The sequence below is a fragment of the Anomaloglossus baeobatrachus genome, chromosome 1, assembly GCF_048569485.1.
Source record: "Anomaloglossus baeobatrachus isolate aAnoBae1 chromosome 1, aAnoBae1.hap1, whole genome shotgun sequence".
Lineage (NCBI taxonomy): Eukaryota > Metazoa > Chordata > Amphibia > Anura > Aromobatidae > Anomaloglossus > Anomaloglossus baeobatrachus.
This window is the reverse complement of record NC_134353.1, coordinates 266,758,299-266,779,020: the sequence shown is the minus strand read 5'-3', so window position 1 is coordinate 266,779,020 and position 20,722 is coordinate 266,758,299. Positions and strand designations below refer to the sequence as shown.

The window sequence follows — 20,722 nt, the reverse complement described above, 5'->3', positions numbered from 1 at the left end:
TTGTGAAATTGCACAATCGGTCGTACCGTGTAAAGCAGCCTTTATACAGGTCTGTTCCGAGCAACTAAAAGCTTGATGGATTTATTTGCTACAAATCAAATTTTTGCGTAAAAATTTGGCAAAGCTGGTGAACTTGAATTACAAAATATTTGCTTATCCCTAATTATTACTATCATTGGTGAAATAGGTGTTGAGTTAATAATTACTCATTCTTCACCATTAAACCATGTACTCACATCATCGTAACGGTATCCAGTTTCATCGAAACGTAAGGCCGTGATATTAACTCACTTCACATAGGATTACCATTACCTTTTAAGTGGCTGCTTAATTGCTAAAGTGTGTTATACGAGTGTGAACGGTCACTTCAGTCTCAGGTTTAGTCATTTTGTAATTGATCGGACGGCATTTAGCAGGTGAGAGCAGCGTGGATGTTGGGAAACTGGTTTTCATTTTAGTTCTCACAAGACAAGAAAGTCGCCAAATGATTCTTACCCACTGCAAATACTGAAGTAGTTTACCCTGCTCTGATCTGAATTATTAAAAGGTGAGAGTGTGTGTGTAGGACATTATTCACTGCCTGGATAGCTGCACTGCTTCTGATGATGTGTGAGGAGAGGTTAGATTACATTTGAAAAGCACGTTTGCTCATCCGCAGCCTATTGGTGTCAAAGCATTCAGAATGGGGGAATCTTTTCTGCTATCTGCCCAGAGATGTGTACTGGAGAATTAAAGCCCATGTGTTCTTTCTTTTACAGGGGAGCCTTCTCTGTGGTGAAAAGATGCATGAAGATTACCACAGGTCAAGAGTATGCAGCCAAAATTATCAACACCAAAAAGCTTTCTGCAAGAGGTACACGCTGAGCTAATCTGTCACCAAGTCTTTGTTTCCATATGCTTACTAGAGATGAGCGAACCCGAGCAGTAAAGTTTGGGTTGGTACCAAACATAGACTTTACAAAAAAATCAGCGTTTGAGTTCGGGTGGTTTATGTATGCAAACCACTCTCGTGAGCATCGCTGTGCTCAGGTATGGTGCTCAACCCAGTGTGAGCCACTTGCAGTGTTTAAGTGGCTCGCCCTGGGGGTAACAAGAGCATAATCTGATGTAATCTATACAAAAATAAGGAAAAACTCTGCCACCCAGTCCTGGAAGTGGGCAAAGAACCAATCAGTGAGTCCCAATGAAGTTTAGGTAAAGTCTGGGTCCCAAACAGAACTTTATCTAAAGTCCGACTGAACCCACAGAACCCAAACTTAATCGGGTCCACTCATCTCTAATTCTTACCAAATTGTGAGATAAATAGTGGAATACATATATAATAAGTGGAGGATAAGGCTACTTTCACACATCCGGTTTGAGCACTGCGGCTCAATCCGGCTGTGAAACCTATGCAACGGATGCGGCGAAAACACCGCATCCTTTGCATAAGTTTTTACATGCAGCCCGTCCGTTTTTTTCCGGTTGCGGCACGCTACTGAGCATACGCAGTGGAAGAAACCGCTTTCGGCGACCGGATGCGGTTTTTGCCGCATCTGGCGTCCTTAGGCATGCATTGAAAAATGCGTCGCAGCGGCCGGATGCGTCGCGATGCGGTTTTTTTGCCGGACCAAAAAACGTGCCAGGGAACGTTCCATCCGGCCGCCGCATTGGCTAAATCTGCCACATGCTGCAAAAAATGGATGGAACGCAAGCCAATGCGGCTCCAATGCAAGTCAATGCTGGAAAAAAAAAATTAAACCGGCAACAAAAAAAAAAACTTTCGTTTTTTCAGCAGCGCGCCGGATTGTGCTGCACTGCTACAACCGGATGTGTGAAAGTAGACCCCTGGCTGCTGGGTTGTTTCACAAACTTGGGGCACCTTTCCCCACCATCTCCTGCCACACCATGCATTTATTAACACTATTGAAGAGGTATGAAGATGGACCGGCTTTATGTGTTGTGTATAGGAGAGCTGCAACTGCATGGTATCTAGTATTTTTTTTTCTCATCCACTGGGATACAACGCGGGGCACATTCACCCCGCATAGGACTCTGTTCAGAAGTGGCTCAAAGTATGGCCATAGGATAGGTCATCAATGTCTGATTGGCCAGGGTCCCCCCCTCCCCCGCCTAACAACTGTTTTCAGTCCCGTGGGCCGCAGCAGCAGGCGGCTGGAAATGCTTAGTTCCGATGCTGCTGTTTTCTGGTAGTGGCCACGGCTGGGTACTGCATAGCCGCCTCCTATTGATTAGAATGGAAGTTGGATGTGCAGTACCCAGCCACGGCTGCTATCAGAAGACAGAGCAGCGCTGGAACTGAGCATTTCTGCCTGCTGCTGCCCACGGGACTAAGAACAGCTGATCCACCGAGATGCAGCGTGTCGTCGACCCTGGCCGATTAGACATTGATGACCTATCGTAAGCATAGGCCATCAATGTCAAAGTAGTGCACAACCCCCTTTAAGGAGGGACGACTAGGGATGAGACTAATTTATGATCTTTTACAGTGTAATCCACCAGTGACTATTTCAATTTGCACCAAGGTCAGATTCCACCTGAAAAAGTGCAGCAAAAATGACCATAATGCACAGTAGGGTCAACACGGCATTGCTATGCACATATTCAATCTATTCTTTTTGTTAACTTCTTCAGGAGCTCAACAAATGTGAAGCGGTTAAGAAAGTAACACGTTCATTGCAAATGAAGCTTCCCACTGTTTATTCTTAAGGCTATGTGCGCATGTTGCGTACTGTCACTGCAGAAATTTCTGCAGTGATTTGAACAGCACACGTGCGCTTTAAATCGCTGCAGAAAGAGTCCGTAGTGGGAAAAAAAAAGCCGATTCCATGCGCTCTGAGTGCAGCCCCTCCCATAGACAGAGCAGGACCTGCAGGAAAGAAGTGACATGTCAGTTCTTAGAACGAAGCGCTGCGTTCTAAGACGCCACGTGCGCACGGCTCCTGCATAATTTTCATAGATTATGCAGGGGACGCAGGACGCATGCAGTTACGCTGCGGTGCAGATCGCAGCGTAACTGCATGTAAATACGCAACGTGCGCACATAGACTAAAGGTACAGAGCAAAGACACCAGCAGGGAACTGCTCCAAAAAAACTTCAGGAAAATGACCACCGATGACTTAAGATGCTTTAACTTACAAAACAGTAGCGCTGGTAGGGAAGAAAAAAAGAAGAAAAGAGAACAGATGATGGATGAAAAGAGAATAAAATATCCTGCACTGTGTTGGCTAGTAAAAAAACAAAAAAAAAAACAAACAAGAGTCCGTATTGGTTGATGCCTTATAATGGCTACTTAGATCTTTTCATCAGACAGGAGAGAAAAAATAAAAATAGGGGGAAAAAAACAAAACTTTCAAGGAGGAGGAGCGGTAACACACAATGTGATCAAAGGGGTAGACTGTCGCAACGGAGAAAGGTGAGGGTCCAAGAAGAATCCAGTAGTACGAGCACTGCTAGAATGCCATCCAGTTGCGAAGAGACAATGAGAATATAAAATATATATAATGTGTGTGTGTGTGTGTGTGTATATGTATATATAATATACATACATATATATAATATATATATATATATATATATATATATATATATATATACACTGCTCAAAAAAATAATGGAAAGGCTTAATCATAATGGTATTTTAGTGTATCCTTTATTTTTTTTGAGCAGTATATATTCATATACACACCCAAACTACGTGTGTCTATATACAGTATGCGAGTGATTGTATATATACATATTGCACAGACATGTCTATTACAGCAATGAGCGCACTTGGAAGGCAGCAGTGACAGGACGCGTCAGCTAGAATTGTGTGGCTCCGGGCTTGTTAGTGGGCAGTAGTCTGAAAGGCATTCTGCATCATGGGAGTAAGATGCTCCTGCGGTATGTTATGAAAAAATAGGTCAGAGCTTAATTGAATCACATTTCTCTTCATTATTTACAAATGAGCTTGCTCCATTAAGGCATGCTGTATTTAACAATGGAGCCTGGCAGAATTTCTTCTGCATTTGGAGATCTGCAACTGGCTGGCTCTAAAGCAAAATGATTATGAAAGCTGGGGATTATTCCTGTATATGTACAAACAGGCTATGCTTTCTTCAGAACTCCGCTCCTCGCCACCTCCAGTAATCTATAGAAGTGAGGATATGGAGAAAGAAGGTGCATACATAACGCTTTTTTTGCTGCGTCTGAAATAGATCAGTGTGGTTCTTCACAGCACCGTGGTATAATGAGAGCTGCTATTTTTACTAGCAGTCATTTTTAGAAACCCAGAAAAAATGTGCAGTCTTCTGCTTCATCACAATTCTGCTGTATAAACGCTCCTGAGAAGATGCCAGCAGTCTACCTTACCTGGTCTTTTCCTCCACCAGAATAAAGGCCCTCATCAACAGACCTGCTCAGCCTATAGCCTAATATGTATGGGGGTCTCCCGATTTCCCCTGATACATGATGTTGGGGAGATAAGTATAGGGCAGTGTTAATTGTAACGCCCGATCCTTCCTTCGGAAGATCAAACATGACCAGCAAATTCATCAGCTGAAAGATTCTCCAAATTCATTAATCAGATTGTTTCATCTTACTCCAGCGGACTCTTCTTCAAGACTGGTGCACAAAACGCAGCTCTTAGTGAAGCGTGGCCGATCGTATCCACGTAGCCTACTTGACTGCTACCGGATACTCTGTCAAAAAGCAGATGAGATCACGAGAACCATTTCTTGGTGTTTGATACTAGAGATCTTCTTATCTCTGTAGGTTTCATCTAAGATCAGGAAACTGGTGCCAAATTGCCCTAGTTCACCTTTGCTGCAGGGGACGTCATCTGCAGGTGGCTATAGCCTGTTATGGCTGGATCATATCTTATTTAGCTGATCATATTGCTTATTGGGGGGGTTTGGTTGATATTTCCTGTAATGTGAATGCAGGTGTTCTTCCATCATATTGTACATGCATCATGTAGTCTGCGGAGCAGATGGGGCCTCTTCATGATATTTATAGATGACATCTTGGGGGATTTAGCCTGTGTTAACTTTGCATTTTTGCCTCTTCAGCGTGCGGTGCTGATATACGGACCTTGGGAATTTCTCAGAGCTGTTTATGGTAGATTAGGTTTCATGACATTTTGCAAATACTGATTTTTTTTTTTTTTTTTCCCCGACTATTGATTCAATTGCTGTGATACTTCTCAATGTGTTTACAAAAGGCCGAGCTTTCTCCAGTGTGGCTAGTATATTGTTCCTTGTCTGCCCTGTTCACCTACTCCTATGTGCATAGACGTTCGCATGCAGTGCAGAATCCCTCCGGAGATTTGTGGAAAGCCCTTAGAAACCTGTATTAAAGGCTGCAGGTTATGCTTTGTTTTGTCTTCAGTAGTATGTCATCTGAGCCCTGCAGTGGAGAAGGTCCACGTGTGTGGACTCAACATTAAGCAATAAATTGTGTACTGATTGTAGCCTGTGTTAACATGTTGGTATTGCAGTGAGCAAAGCGATAGTATCTCCAGCATACTCCTGGAATGCTTGGCAGTTCCTTCACTGATCTTCAAGCACCATGACTTCTTCAAAAAAACAAAATCCATTGCAAAAAGTTAAGAATCACTAAACTAGTAATTGTTTTCATAGATCCTTGGTGGACACTGTCCCAGAATGGCATACATCTTTTCTAATAGAAGAGATCAATTGTAGATTGCTTCTGATTGATGGAATTCTTCCAACTGGACCTTCTTTTCAGTAACGCCACTCTGGATAATATGTCACCATAGGTTGTCCAGTTAAAGGACGTTATCACCTACACAGGATAGTTTATAACGTGCTCATTGATGGATGTCCTAATGTTTGGACATGGACCAATTGGTAGAATAGGAAACTTTATCCCCGACAGGACCGGAGCAGCAAGTCAGACCTTATTCATTCTCTACAGGACTGCATAGCTTGGCATCTCCACACGGGATGATAAGAACAGCAGCCTAGCCACCGCTCCATTGTTGCAAGAATATGCAGGTCCAGCAGTCGGGCCACACCGATCAATAAGTGATCACCTATCCTGACCCTGTAGATAGGTGATAACTAATTTTCACCAGACAAGCCCTTTAATGTCTTCCTACACTGTAACTTTTTGCAGGTCATTCACTTAGCTTTGTCTTAATATCGGTCATCAATTTTAGAAATCATTCATATTCATTCATGGTAGGTACAATAATGACTCCGGGAATGAAACTGGCTTTTGGTGAACATGAGAATACTAGATGTATGTCAAATCTGACACTGTCTGAAACAATAATAATAAATGTACTAAAAAATATATTGATCAGTATGGGACGAGTCTTATTATTGGGGTACTTCTCTAGGGACTATAGCCTTATCGCTATAAAAGGATTATAATTACTTGTGTAGATCACCTTATAAGTAGGATAGCTCCGTTATGTGATCTGCGATGGACTATTGGAGTATGAGAAATGATTGCCATTAAGGGGTTATATAAAGGCTGTGTATTTCATAAAGGGGCAATAGTGACAGGTCCTCTGGCTGTCTAAATCTGGCTGTGAACGTGCTCCCTTCTAACTTGGCTCATGAAATCATCCATTACTGTAGGAATACAGCTCTGAAGGCTGAAGTGATATGCTGCGTCGTCAGAGGCACGTGATGCGATGTGAAACGTGTTAGCGAGGTGGAAGCTAATGAAGCGTCCCCTGCCGCTCAATGTATTGTAATATTATTGTCTGACTCCAGCTATGCTAGGTGCATATTTTCCTGGGCGGCATTCACCTCTGCATGTCGTGAAGGATTATCTCTGATTGATAAGCTCCTTACTCTGACTGCATTTTGCCTTTCTCCTGCTGCTGCTCTGTGGAGTTATATTTAGCTCCTGTGCAGATCGAGCAGGCGCCGCCTGCTGAGCCCGTACCTTTATGTATTTTCGCTTTTTTATTTAAGACTTTTTCGTTCTGTGAAGAATGATGAAACCTTGGCCTTCTGTATATATCCAGCCATACATTTTGTCATATAGCTGTTCATCATGGCCAGAATAAAAGTAAATTATGGAGTGAGGTGCATGGCATAGTTTCACACTATAATACTCATTTTGTGAAGCTATTGAACATCTTCGTGCTCACATTTTCTCACTGCTCGGCAAAAGCACCATTAGTATCAATTTTCTTCCATTAAAACAGACACGGATGGTTTAGATTGTAAGCACCTAGTACCAGTCCTGATGTAGATAACTGTATGCATATACCTAGGCAAAAAAACAAAACCAAAGCAGTTTCACAGGGCTTATTTTGAAAGCCTATCCTTAGAACCCTTTGAAGTGAATATTATCTGAGCTTCAGTACCCGAAAACGGCCACTACACGGTGTATTGAGCTGTGACAATCCGGCTGCATACACTGTTTACTATTGGCTGCCTTCGGAACTACTTGTAGCTGATTGGTTGCGGTTCCTGATATTGGATCAGCCACCACTATGAAAAGTCCTGCACGATGCCTTTAAAGGGAACCTGTTACCAGATTTGTCCCTTATAAGCTGCGGCCAGCACCAGTAAGCTCTTATATACAGCATTCTAAAATACTGTATATGAGTGCCCAGACTACTCTGTATAACAGAAAAAACGCCTTTTATTATACTCACCTAAGGGGTGGTCAGGTCCGATGGGCATAGCTGGTTTCAGTCTGGTGCCTCTTATCTTCATTCCATTGCCGTTCTCCTTCCCTGCTCCGTGTAGATGACGCATCCCATGTCATCCACACAGAAGCCTTAGATGCGCTCCTGCGCACGCGCACTTCTCGCTTCGCTGCTGAGGGCAAAGTGTTGTGCGCATGCGCAGTCAACCTTTAACCTTGCGACGTGCCTGTGCATTACAGTACTTTGCTCTGCCCTCAGTAGGGTTGATAAAAGTGCACATGCGCAAGAGCGCTATGGTGACCTCTGTGGATGATGCAGGACGCGTCATCCAGAGTGAGCTAAGAAGGACGACAGATATTGCAAGAAGAGGAGGCGCTGGACCGAGACCGCAATGCCCATCGGACCCGACAGTCCCGCAGGTGAGTATAAAAAAAGATATTTATGTTATACAGAAAGGCCTGGGCACGAATATACAACATTCTAGAGTACAGTATATAAGGGCTCACTGGTGGTGGCCACAGTTTATAGGAGATAAAGCTGGTGACAGTTTCCCTTTAAACCTCAGATCCATTATACAGCATGTATTATCCATATTGGCTTTATGTCATCACTTTTATAAGACGCAAAAACCCTTTAGCATCTTCCTCATACTGCAGCAAACCATTTTCTCTTCTGACATTAACTCCATAGGAAGAAATGTAAAAGGAAAAAGTAAATATGTTTTTCTGTATAAGTGTGTCTGGACGTTTTCCAGAAATGCTTCTTAAATCTAAAATAAAAAAAATAAAATGTTTGCGGAAACCTAGAATAATAAATAAATATCAATTATTTGAATGAAAAATACTATATTAGTACAGGATCGGACTTTCTACTAGAAAGCTGCGACCTTGCTAGAATACATATATCATGCCTGGCTTTTCTGCTTGGCAAGTATCAGGTGCAGCCTGGCTTCCAGGGTAATCTAGCGTTCAGCTCAGTATATCTTTATTATGGGAATGGCTATGCGTGACCGAGGTGTCAAGCTTAAATTGCTGTGTGTTCATGAAATATAGTCATTGCGTTAACTACTAAACTAGGAGTATTTAAGCCCAAGACAAGATAACTACACTTCACTATATCCTTCTTTTTTAACTATTTGAGTGTATCAGTTTATTATGAATAATGCTGTATAGATCAAATAATAGGAAACTTCTTCCGACAAATGGAAATAGAAATCAGTCCTTCACTTGTTTTCTAGTTCCTAGTTATTATGCAGCGCCTAAGGCAGTGGTTGACAGGTAATAGAGTATTGTACAGCATGACTGGTCTTACTGGCGATTCAGGTGCCTGGAAGGACTATGACGTGCCGCGATGCTAGAATGCTTGCTGGTGGGGGTTAAACGGCTTTCACATAAATTGTCAAATTAGAGAATGTAGATTTACTTGTAGGATCAGAACTTACCCAGAAGCCAGGTAACAAATGTGTCTAAAAGTCTCTGCAGTCACTTAACTTTTTAGGTAGCTATGTTGTTTTATGTCTTATAGAATCATTTGCTATTTAGTACTAAGAAAAATCAGTGGCTACCAGATTATTCTAAAGGCCAGTGGACGCTCTAGTCATGTTAGCCACTTTGGAATCCTTAAAATGTACCTGTCAGATGCAATATGCACATAGAACCATGAGCAGTTCTGGGTGCACATTTATAATCTTTGCCAAACTGTCTCTGTATCTAGTAGCATAGATAGTAGCACAGGGACGTGCTTACATGCAAAGGGGGCAGACTTGCCAAGGGAACTAACACTCCAGCAACTAGTCCCTGGCCTCATTAGCATATACTGAAGGATCTTTAGAAATACTTTTTTTTTTATCTATGCTACTAGATGCTTAGACTTCTAGGCAGGGATTACTAATATGCACACAGAAATGCTCGTGGTTCTGGGTGCATATTGCACCTGAAAATGTTCCCTTTAAGGGTCTTAAAGAGAATCTGCCACACTGTGCATGTGTTCTGGAAAAGATTCAGTATATCTTCTATTTTATTCATTGAAATCCCTGGTATTGGATACACGAGTCAAGTGGGCGGCCCTACTAGTGATGGACAGCTTGCACAGACAGCAATCACTTGCTGGCACCATTTACTGGACTTGTATGACTACACGTTTTATTGAAACTTTTCCCCACAAATTGATTATATTTATATATTGTATATATCATAAATCAGTCTGCTCAGATCCTCCTGCTCGATAACCTCTTTTACCAATTTATTGGAAAGAAAAAACAACTCTAGGTCCAGCGTAATCCAATAAGGGGGTCCCACGACGATCCATACTCACTGTCCCAGTCAATAAAGAATAGAATGTTCCCCATTGGCTGCGAGAGCAGAGCAGTGACCTGAGCTAACCTCATTAGGTGAGACCAGGTCACCGCAGGGGATGACCTGTGCTGACTTCATGAGGTTATCTAGGTACATTACCTGCGGTGATGGAAGCTGCTGCACTCCTGACGTCAGCGCTCGTCACTGACCTCAATGACTGCCGCGTTCACAAGATAAGTATCACGAGCGGCCTGTGACGTCACCGCTAGTCACAGTCTCGGGCCGCCCGCGAGAGATTGTGAGAACCCAGCGGGCATAGAACTCAGTGACAAGTGCTGATGTCAGGAATGCAGGAATTCATCACCACAGGTAATGAACTTTACTAACCACCTGACGGCAAAGCTCATCGTCCCCGCGGCTGCTCGCACTGCAATGTGGGCAGCTGCTGACAGACTGCAGTGCGAGCAGTTGCAGGGCTGGCGCAGGAGCGGGACACAGATTGCAGGGGCACCCAACGGAAGTCACACGGAAGTGCTTCCTTGTGGCTTCTCGGGATTTTGCGCAACAGAATAGGACATGGTCCATAATAATGGAACGGACAAACGGCATCCGATGTTTTTTTTTTGTAGGATTGGATGCACACGGAAGGCTTCCGTGCGCCATCTGATCCTACACAGAACACATTGAAAAGATGGTCCTGTCAGTAGGTCCACAAAAAAGAGGAACTGAACAGCACAGACGAAACAGTCATCTGAATGAGGCCTTAAAAGGAACCCATAGTCCCGGCTGTTCCCTGAGAAATTATGGCAGGGGAACATGAGGTCCTGGTACACTACAGTTCAAAAGTTTAGGGTCACTTAGCTATTTCCATATTTTTTAAAGGAAAGCACATTTTTTTTTTAAATGAAGCTAACATTAAATTAAACAGAAATAATTTGTATACATTGTTAATGTGGAAAATGACTACAGTATTCTAGCTTCAAACGTCTGTTTTTTAATGCAATATCTACATAGCTTTATAGAGGCCCATTTCAAACAACCACCACTCTAGTGTTCTAATGGTACATTGTGTTTGCTAAGTGTGTTAGAAGGCTAATGGATATTCAGAAATCCATTGAAAACCCTTGTGCAAATATGTTAGCACAGCTAAAAATAGTTTTGCTGATTTAAAGAAGTTATAAAACTGGCTGCCTTTTGAGCTAGTTGAGAATCTGGAGCATTACATTTGTTGGTTCCATTAAACTTTCGAAATGGCCAGAAAAAGAGAACTTTCATGTGAATCTTGACAGTCTTAGAAATTAAGGATATTCCATGCGAGAAATTGCCAAGAAACTGAAGATGTCCTACAACGGTGTGTACTACTCCCTTCAGAGGAGAGCACAAACAGGCTCTAACCAGAGTAGAAAGAGAAGTGGGAGGCCCCACTGCACAACTGAGAAACAAGACCAGTATATTAGAGTCTCTAGTTTGAGAAATCGATGCCTCACAGGTCCTCAACTGGCAGCTTCCTTAAATAGTACCCGCCAAACGCCAGTGTCAACGTCTACAGTGAAGAGGCGACTCTGGGATGCTGGCCTTCAGGGCAGTGTGGCAAAGAAAAAGCCATATCTGAGACTGGCTAATAAAATGAAAAGAACACATTGGTCAGAGGAAGATTGGAAAAAAGTGTTATGGACAGACGAATCGATGTTTGAGGTTTTTGGATCACACAGAAGAACATTTGTGAGATGCAGAACAACTGAAAACATGCTGGAAGAGTGCCTGACGCCATCTGTCAATCATGGTGGAGGTAATGTGATGGTCTGGGGTTGCTTTGGTGCTGGTAAAGTGGGAGATTTGTACAATGTAAAAAGGATTTTGAATTTGAATAAGGAAGGTTATCACTCCATTTTGCAACGTCATGCCATACCCTGTTGACGGCACTTTTAGGATGAAATAGGCTACAATCAACAGTACAATGACCCGAAACACACCTCCAAATTATGCATAAACTGTTTAGGGAAGAAGCAGGCAGCTGGTATTCTATCTGTAATGGAGTGGCCAGCCCAGTCACCAGTTCTCAACCCTATAGAGCTGTTGTGGGAGCAAGCTTTCACTGAACCAGTCTGACAGTGGCTTTCTTATAGAGAACACTGGAGCACTCAGGCAGGTGAGAGCTCCTGTGTAATGTGAAAGTTGTCCAATATAGCTGCTGCCCAACCATAGAAATTAGGGCAAATGTAGTGCACTCAGTGTATTGTAGATGGAGATGCAGGTAGACCACGGTGGATTCACTAATACATACACTATCACTGCATACTCTTTAAATCTTCTAATCCGCATATAATTATTATTACCATCCTCATATCACAAGAGTAGGAAAAGAACATTCAGTGTTTCATGTGACAGAGTATTAATACGCTCCTGAGTCTTTATCAAGGTGTCGCAGCACCAGTGAGGGAAGAGGTTAAGAAGATTGCAGTCACTATACAGCGCCTAGAGGAAAGTCAACCATTGTTCAGATGACCACTATCAAAACACAACTGTTTGATCTCTTTTTTCATTATTTTTTTTGAAGGAGTCGTAACAACCAGAAAATATACTTCTGATGTTTTTTTTTTTTGTTTTTTTTTATATTTTTTTTCCCCTCTTTACGGCCTATTTCCATACTGTTTACCTGTGATCCTTTTTGGTCATTTGTTATATATAATGCAGTACAGCTATATCGCAGTATGTAGTGGAAATGATGGTCTCCTATGAAGCCTAGCCTGTAGCATGCCTGACAGAACAGCTCTGAAATTATGCAAACATGTCATTTTGTAGCAGGGCTGACTCCCGCTGTCATTGGTAAGGGGTTAATGAAATGGGCTCAGGAGGTGAGCTTGTACCATTCACGGCATATAATGGCTGTGTTATTCAGCCATCATCTGCCTCTAACAGCAGTGAGCAGAACTGAGCACCACCCTACACTGTTAACCAGTTAAAATCTGTCAATCTCTCACAGTGGAATTTGCAGCACCTTGGTCCATGGGAATGCCGATCTCTGCTGCGCCCATCAACCTTCCCTCCATCAGGATGTGATTGTGGGATGCCGTTGAATTGCCATGGCAGCTGGTGGTCTGTTATCTCTGACATGACTGCTCCTATGAAAATCAGTTTAGATTGGTATAAATCTGCATTATTTCTTATTTATTTATTTATTTTTTTTTTGCAACTCATCTGATCCCTCTTGATAATGATCCAGAGTTAATGCAAATTTCCACTGTAAAAACTAAAGCAGCACACTTTGTGAAAACCAAAATTTGTGTTAGTCTCAAAAGTTTTGGCCACAACTGTATATACAGTAGTGTGCAAAAGTTTTAAAGGGAACCTGTCACCACTTTTTTGGCCTATAAGCTGCGGCCACCACCACCGGGCTCTTATATACAGCATTCTAACATGCTGTATATAAGAGCCCAGGCCGAGGGTATAACATAAAAAACACTTTATAATACTTACCTAACGTTTGCGCGGTGGGCCTTATGGGAGTCTCCGGTGCCGGCGCCGCCTCTTTTGTCCATCTTAGTCATCCTTCTTCTCTAGCCGCGGTGCATGACGGGTCCGACGTCATCTACACTCGCCGGCATTCAGGTCCTGAGCAGGCGCACTTTGATCTGTCCTGAGCAGGGCAGATCAAAGTATTGTAGGGCGCCTGCACCTTCGTCCTCAGAAAGAGGATGAAGATGGCCAAAAGAGGCGGCGCTGGCACCAGACAACGGAGACGCCCATAAGGCCCACAGCACGCCCATTATGTAAGTATTATAAGGTGTTTTTTATGTTATATCCCCGGCCTGGGCTTATATACAGCATGTTAGAATGCTGTATATAAGAGCCCGGTGGTGGTGGCCGCAGCTTATACGGCAATAAGGTGGTGACAGGTTTTCTTTAAGTAGGTAAGGAATAAAAATAAAACTGCCTTACAAAAAATTGAAGAGTTCATTGTTTGCGTTTTTTTAATTGATAAAAATAAAGTGAATGGACGAGCCATCTAACTGAAATAACTGAAATTAATATTTGGTGTGACCACTTATTTGCTTTCTAAACAGCATCAATTCTTTTAGGTACACTTGTACAAAGTTACTGAAGGAGCTCTGAAAGGAGGTTGTTCAATACGTCTTGGAGAAATAACCATAGACCTAATGCAAAACCTTCTTTCTCTTCGTGTAATCCCATACAGAGTCAAAGATGATGGCTGTGATCAGAGCTCTGTAGGGACAATATAATCTCTTCCAGTACCACTTTTAAAAAAAAAAAAAAAAGCTTGCTATTAATGACCTTGGCTGTAGGCTTTGGGGTCGTTGTCCTGCTGTGAAAGAAATATGGAGTCAATAGCGCAAAGGATAAGTATCTGCCCATAGTTCTGAGCATTGAGTACAATTCAGATCAAATCCACAACTCCATTTGAAATACAGCTGCAAACTTGCAAGGAATCTCCACCATGCCTCACTGCCTGCGGACACTTATCCTTCTTCTCTCCAGTCCTTTGTGAACAAACTATCTATTGCTACAGCCAAATATTTCACATTCTGACCCATCACCTGCTGCTGTTTTTTTATACCAATTTCCAATGTTTTGGCCCTGTTTCCATGTTGAAGTTATATTTATTTTGCCTACATTTCCTGCATGAAGACTACTTTTGTCCAGAGTTCTCTGAACAGTAGATGGGTGTAGCTTGGAGTCACAGTCTCTATCGTTCTGAACTAATGGTGGTGCAAGCAGGCATCGGCAAACAAGCCATTTACATGTTGGTGTCAGAGCTAGCTCTGGTCGCTGCTCATTCACATGCTAAGGGTACAGTTCCACTAGCGTATAGCTTCCGATGCACAAGCCACGGAAGCAATATGCTAATGAACCTCTGCTACAAGCGTCAGCCTAGGGTCATGCGACTGTGATGAAATCTTGCGATCGCATCACAGGTGCGGAGAAGAGGGAGGGAGCACTTTCTCCCCATCTCCTCTGCTGCCTGTGTGTTCATACACCGTGTGCAGAATTATTAGGCAAGTTGTATTTTGGAGGGGTTTTTTTTTATTATTGATCAACAACTATGTTCTCAATCAACTCAAAAGACTCATAAATATCAAAGCTTAATATTTTTGGAAGTTGGAGTGTTTTTTTTAGATTTGGCTATCTTAGGAGGATATCTGTTTGTGCAGGTAACTATTAAGGCCCCTTTACACACTGAGACTTTCTAGCAATCCCACCAGCGATCCCAACCTGCCCGGGATCGCTACAAAGTCTCTGGTGAGTCGCTGGTGAGCTGTCAAACAGGCAAACCTGGAAAAAGACGCAACAGCGATCCGGACCTGCAGAACGACCTAGCTAGTCATTGGGGACGTTGTAAAGCAGCTTTTTGAAAGGGAAGTTGCTGTAAAGTCCCTTTTACACACTGAGACTTTCTAGCGATCATGCTGCACAGCGGGAAACAAAGGACCAAAGAATGGTCCTGAGAGATGTGTAGTGATCAGCAACCTCACAGCAGGGGCCAGGTCGCTGATGTATTTCACACACTGCAATGTCGCTGGGGAGGTCGCTATTACGTCACAAAACCGGTGACGTTACAGCGATGTAGTTTGCGATGTTGCAGTGTGTATAGGGGCCTTTACTGTACATAATTATTAGGCAACGTAATAAAAACCAAATATATTTCCATCTCACTTTATTTTCACCAGGTAAACCAATATAACTGCACAAAATTTAGAAATAAACATTTGACATGCAAAAACAACCCCCCCCAAAAATAAAATGATAGCCACCTTTTGTTTATGATGACCCTCAACAGCCTACCATCCATAGATTCTGTCAGTTGCTTGATCTGTTTACGATCAACATTGCGTGTAGCAGCCACCACAGCCTCCCAGACACTGTTCCAAGCGGTGTACTGTTTTCTCTCCCTGTAGATCTCTCATTTTATGAGGGACCACAGGTTCTCTATGGGGTTCAGATCAGGTGAACAAGGAGGCCATGTCATTATTTTTTCATCTTTTAGACCTTTACTGGCCAGCCACGCTGTGGAGTAGTTAGATGCATGTGATGGAGCATTGTCCTGCATGAAAATCCTGTTTTTCTTGAACGATACCGACTTCTTCCTGTACCACTGCTTGAAGAAGTTGTCTTCCAGAACCTGGAAGTCTGGGAGTTGAGCTTTACTCCATCCTCAACCCGAAAATGTCCCACAAGTTCATCTTTGATGATGCCAGCCCATACCAGTACCCCACCTCCACCTTGCTGGCATCTGAGTTGGAGTGGAGCTCTCTGCCCTTTACTGATGCAGCCTCTGGCCCATCCATCTGGCCCATCAAGAGTCACTCTCATTTTATCCGTTCATAAAACCTTTGAAAAATCATTCTTACGATATTTCTTGGCCCAGACTTGACGTTTTATCTTATGATTCTTGTTCAAAGGTGGTAGTTTTTCAGCCTTCCTTACCCTGGCCATGTCCCTGAGTATAGCACACCTTGTGCTTTTTGATACTCCAGTAACGTTGCAGTTCTGAAATATGGCCAAACTGGTGGCAAATGGCATCTTGGCAGCTTCACGCAGCATTTTCCTCAATTCATGGGCAATTATTATGCGCCTTTCTTGCAACCCTGTTGGCCATTTGCCATGAAACGCTTGATTGTTCGGTGGTCACGCTTCAAAAGTTTGGCAATTTCAAGACTGCTGCATCCCTCTGCAAGACATCTCACAATTTTGGACTTTTCAGAGCCCGTCAAATCTCTCTTCTGACCCAAAGGAAAGGAAGTTGCCTAATAATTAAGCACACCTTATATAGGGTATTGACATTACACCACACCCCTCCTCATTACAGAGATGCATATCACCTGATTTACTTAATTGATAGTTGGTTCTCAAGCCTATACAGCTTGGAGTAGGACATGTATAAAAAGTATCATGTGATCAAAATACTCATTTGCCTAATAATTCTGCACAGTGTATATCGCACTGTATTCGGATTACATGCGAGTACAGTGCGATGTTTTACATGGTCCCATAGACTTGTGTGGGTGTGTGTGAGCAGAGACTCGCTGCCAAATGCAGCATGCTCCAATTCATTCCACTGCTACTATGGCATGAGAATCAATCGCAGATGGATGCTGCCCCATAGTTTTGTACTTGTCCATGCAAAGCGCAAGTGTGAAATACAGCCATCTACATGATATGGAGCATGCTCTGATTCTGAGCACATTCTACACAATCTGCACATAATGTTGTGTAACTGATATTTTCATCTCAAATTAAGTGGATAAAGGATCTTCCCATTCTGCTTTACAAAATTGATGTGTAGATGTTAAAATTATCAGATTATACTTCCGTTTCCACCAATGCTCTGGTGGCTGTCACTTGCAGTTGTTCTCTGATGCCTGTTGTCTGTGGTTCGAGCAGCATGAATCTGACAGATTCCCTTTAAGCAGTGACAGTTATGCATTGTACACTGTTCGGTCATACATACACACATATATATATATATATATACTAGAAGGTGGCCCGATTCTACGCATCGGATATTCTAGAATTTACGTATTGTGTAGTTCATGTATGATTTTTGTTATATATATATATATATATATATATATATATATATATATATATATATATATATATATATATATATATATATATATATATATATATATATATATATATATATATATGAGATGTTGTTGTGTGTAGTTACCAAGTGTTTGTGTAGGCGCTGTACATGTTCTGGGTGTTGTCTGGGTGTGGCGGGGGGTGAGAGCGGTGTTGTATGTGTGTTGCGTTGTTTGTGGAGCGCTGTGTGTCTGTAGCGTTGTGTGTGTGTGTTGCGCGGTTTGTGTGTGTGTGGTGTGTTTTGGGGGGAGGTATGTTTTGTGCAATGTGTGTGTTGTGCGGTATGTGCGTATATTTGTGTGTGCCGCGGTGTTTGTGTGTTGGGTGTTGTCTGTGTGTGTGGGTGTCTGTGTAGGGCAGTTGTTTGTGGTTCCCAGTGTGTGTGTGTGTGTGTGTGTGTGTGGTGTGTTGTGCAGTGTGTGTGGGTGTGTGTGTGTGTGTGTGTGTGTGTGCATCAGCCTCTCTTCTCTCAGCCTCCCTCTCCCAGCCTCCCTCCTCCCAGCCTCCCTCAGCATCAGCCTCCCTCTCCCAGCCTCCCCAAGCATCAGCCTCCACCAGCATCAGCCTCTCTCCTTCCAGCCTCCCCCCAGCATCAGCCTCCGCCAGCATCAGCCTCTCTCCTTCCAGCCTCCTCCAGCATAAGCCTCCCTCTCCCAGCCTTCCCCAGGATCAGCCTCTCTCCTCCCAGCCTCCGTCCTCCCAGCCTTCCCCAGCATCAGCTTTCCCCTCCCAGCCTCCCTCAGCATCAGCCTTCCCCAGCATCAGCCGCTCTCCTCCCAGCCTCAGCCTCTCTCCTTCCAGCCTCCCCCAGCATCAGCCTCTCTCCTTCCAGCTTCCCTCAGCATCAGCCTCCCCTTCCCAGCCTTCCCCAGGATCAGCCTCTCTCCTCCCAGCCTCCTTCCTCCCAGCCTCCCCCTCCCAGCCTCCCTCAGCATCAGCCTTCCGCTCCCAGTCTCCCCCAGCATCAGCCTCCCCATGCATCAGCCTCCACCAGCATCAGCCTCTCTCCTTCCAGCCTCCCCCAGCATCAGCCTCCCCTTCCCAGCCTTCCCCAGGATCAGCCTCTCTCCTCCCAGCCTCCTTCCTCCCAGCCTCCCCCTCCCAGCCTCCCTCAGCATCAGCCTTCCGCTCCCAGTCTCCCCCAGCATCAGCCTCCCCAAGCATCAGCCTCCACCAGCATCAGCCTCTCTCCTTCCAGCCTCCCCCAGCATCAGCCTCTCTCCTTCCAGCCTCCCTCAGCATCAGCCTCCCGTTCCCAGCCTTCCCCAGGATCAGCCTCTCTCCTCCCAGCCTCCTTCCTCCCAGCCTCCCTCAGCATTAGCCTTCCCCTCCCAGTCTCCCCCAGCATCAGCCTCCCCAAGCATCAGCCTCCAACAGCATTAGCCTCCACCAGCATTAGCCTCTCTCCTTCCAGCCTCCCCCAGCATCAGCCTCCCCAAGCATCAGCCTCCACCAGCATCAGCCTCCCTCGTCCCAGCCTCCCCCTCCCAGCCTCCCCCAGCATCAGCCTCTCTCCTCCCAGCCTTCCCCATGATCAGCCTCTCTGCTCCCAGCCTCCTCCAGCACGCCGTGCTCCTCTGCCGACACTCACACCCCGATCGCATCCACTCACACACACCCGATCGCATCCACTCACACACACCCGATCGCATCCACTCACACACACCCGATCGCATCCACTCACACACACCCGATCGCATCCACTCACACACACAGACACTGACGATATCGCACATACGCGCTTATACTCACAACATCCGGAGGTATCACATGCTTCTGGCCATGTGATCCTCCTGCAGGTCCTGGAAGCTAACAGCACAGTACCGCCGCCGAGAAGCAAGCGATATCCCAGGATGTTGTGAGTATGTGGATGCGATGTGATTTGTGTGTGTGAGTGAGTGTGATCTGATTTGTGTGTGTGTGTGTGTGCTGTTATGTGTGTGTGCTGTTATGTGTCTGTATTTTCCGCCGCTGCAGGACCTTGATGTGTGGATGCGATGTGATGTGTGTGTGATGTGTGAGAGTGAGTGTGAGCCGGTGTACACTGGTAACTATGATACACATCGGGTAACTAAGGGACCTTAGTTACCCGATGTGTATAATGGTTACCAGCTTTCACGGCCTCCGTGAAGATCCCAGCATCGCAAGGTTATGTGTGGCGCTGCTGGGATCCTGACGCAGCCGGTGTAGAAGCAAGCGATATCCCAGCATGTTGTGATGTGTGAGGTGTGTGTGAGAGTGAGTGTGAGAGTGAGTGTGATCTGATGTGTGTGTGTACTCACCTGGGAGTCGCGGCTCCGTGTCAGTTGGGCCAGAGCGAGCGTGCATTGCGTGAGGGGGGCGGGGCCTGCAGAGAGCCGGGGCGAGAGGCCAATCCGTGTGGGGGGCGGGGCCATGGCGAGCCCAGCGGCCAATCAGCTTTGTGTCACCGTAAGGACACAATTTCGGAGCATGACAGACAGACAGACAGACAGACAGACAGAATAAGGCAATTATATATATACTAGAAGATGGCCCGATTCTACGCATCGGGTATTCTAGAATTTACGTATTGTGTAGTTAATGTATGATTTTTGTTATATATATATATATATATATATATATATATATATATATATATATATATATATATATATATATATATATATATATATATATATATATATATATAGATGTTGTTGTGTGTAGTTACCAAGTGTTTGTGTGGGGGCTGTACATGTTCTGGGTGTTGTCTGGGTGTAGCGGGGGGTGAGAGCAGTGTTGTTTGTGTGTCGTTATTTGTGGAGCGCTGTGTGTCTGTATCGTTGTGTATGTGTGTTGCGCGGTTTGTGTGGGTGTGTGTGTGTGTTTTGGGGGGAGGTATGTTTTGTGCAATGTGTGTGTTGTGCGGTATGTGCGTATATTTGTGTGTGCCGCGGTGTTTGTGTGTTGGGTGTTGTGTGTCTGCTGCGTTGAGTGTGCGTGTGAGTCTGAGTGTGAGTGTGCGTTTGAGTCTGAGTCTGAGTCTGAGTCTGAGTCTGAGTCTGAGTCTGAGTCTGAGTCTGAGTCTGAGTCTGAGTCTGAGTCTGAGTCTGAGTCTGAGTCTGAGTCTGAGTCTGAGTCTGAGTCTGAGTCTGAGTCGCGGCCAATCCGTGCGGGGGGGTCGGATCCGAGGCGAGGCGAGCGGCCAATCCGTGCGGGGAAGGAGCCGAGGCGAGCGGC

General features: G+C 44.5%; 1 protein-coding gene across 13 annotated transcripts in view; it reads left to right on the top strand.

Annotated features, from left to right (window-relative positions):
* The window catches only part of CAMK2D (calcium/calmodulin dependent protein kinase II delta), a 288,538-nt gene that overhangs the window by 23,373 nt on the left and 244,443 nt on the right, over positions 1-20,722 (top strand). For all 13 annotated transcript variants that reach the window (XM_075349962.1, XM_075349947.1, XM_075349930.1 and 10 more), the window contains exon 2: positions 759-853. In XM_075349962.1, the coding sequence (XP_075206077.1) occupies positions 759-853 (95 nt within the window). The remainder of the gene's footprint in view (positions 1-758; positions 854-20,722) is intronic.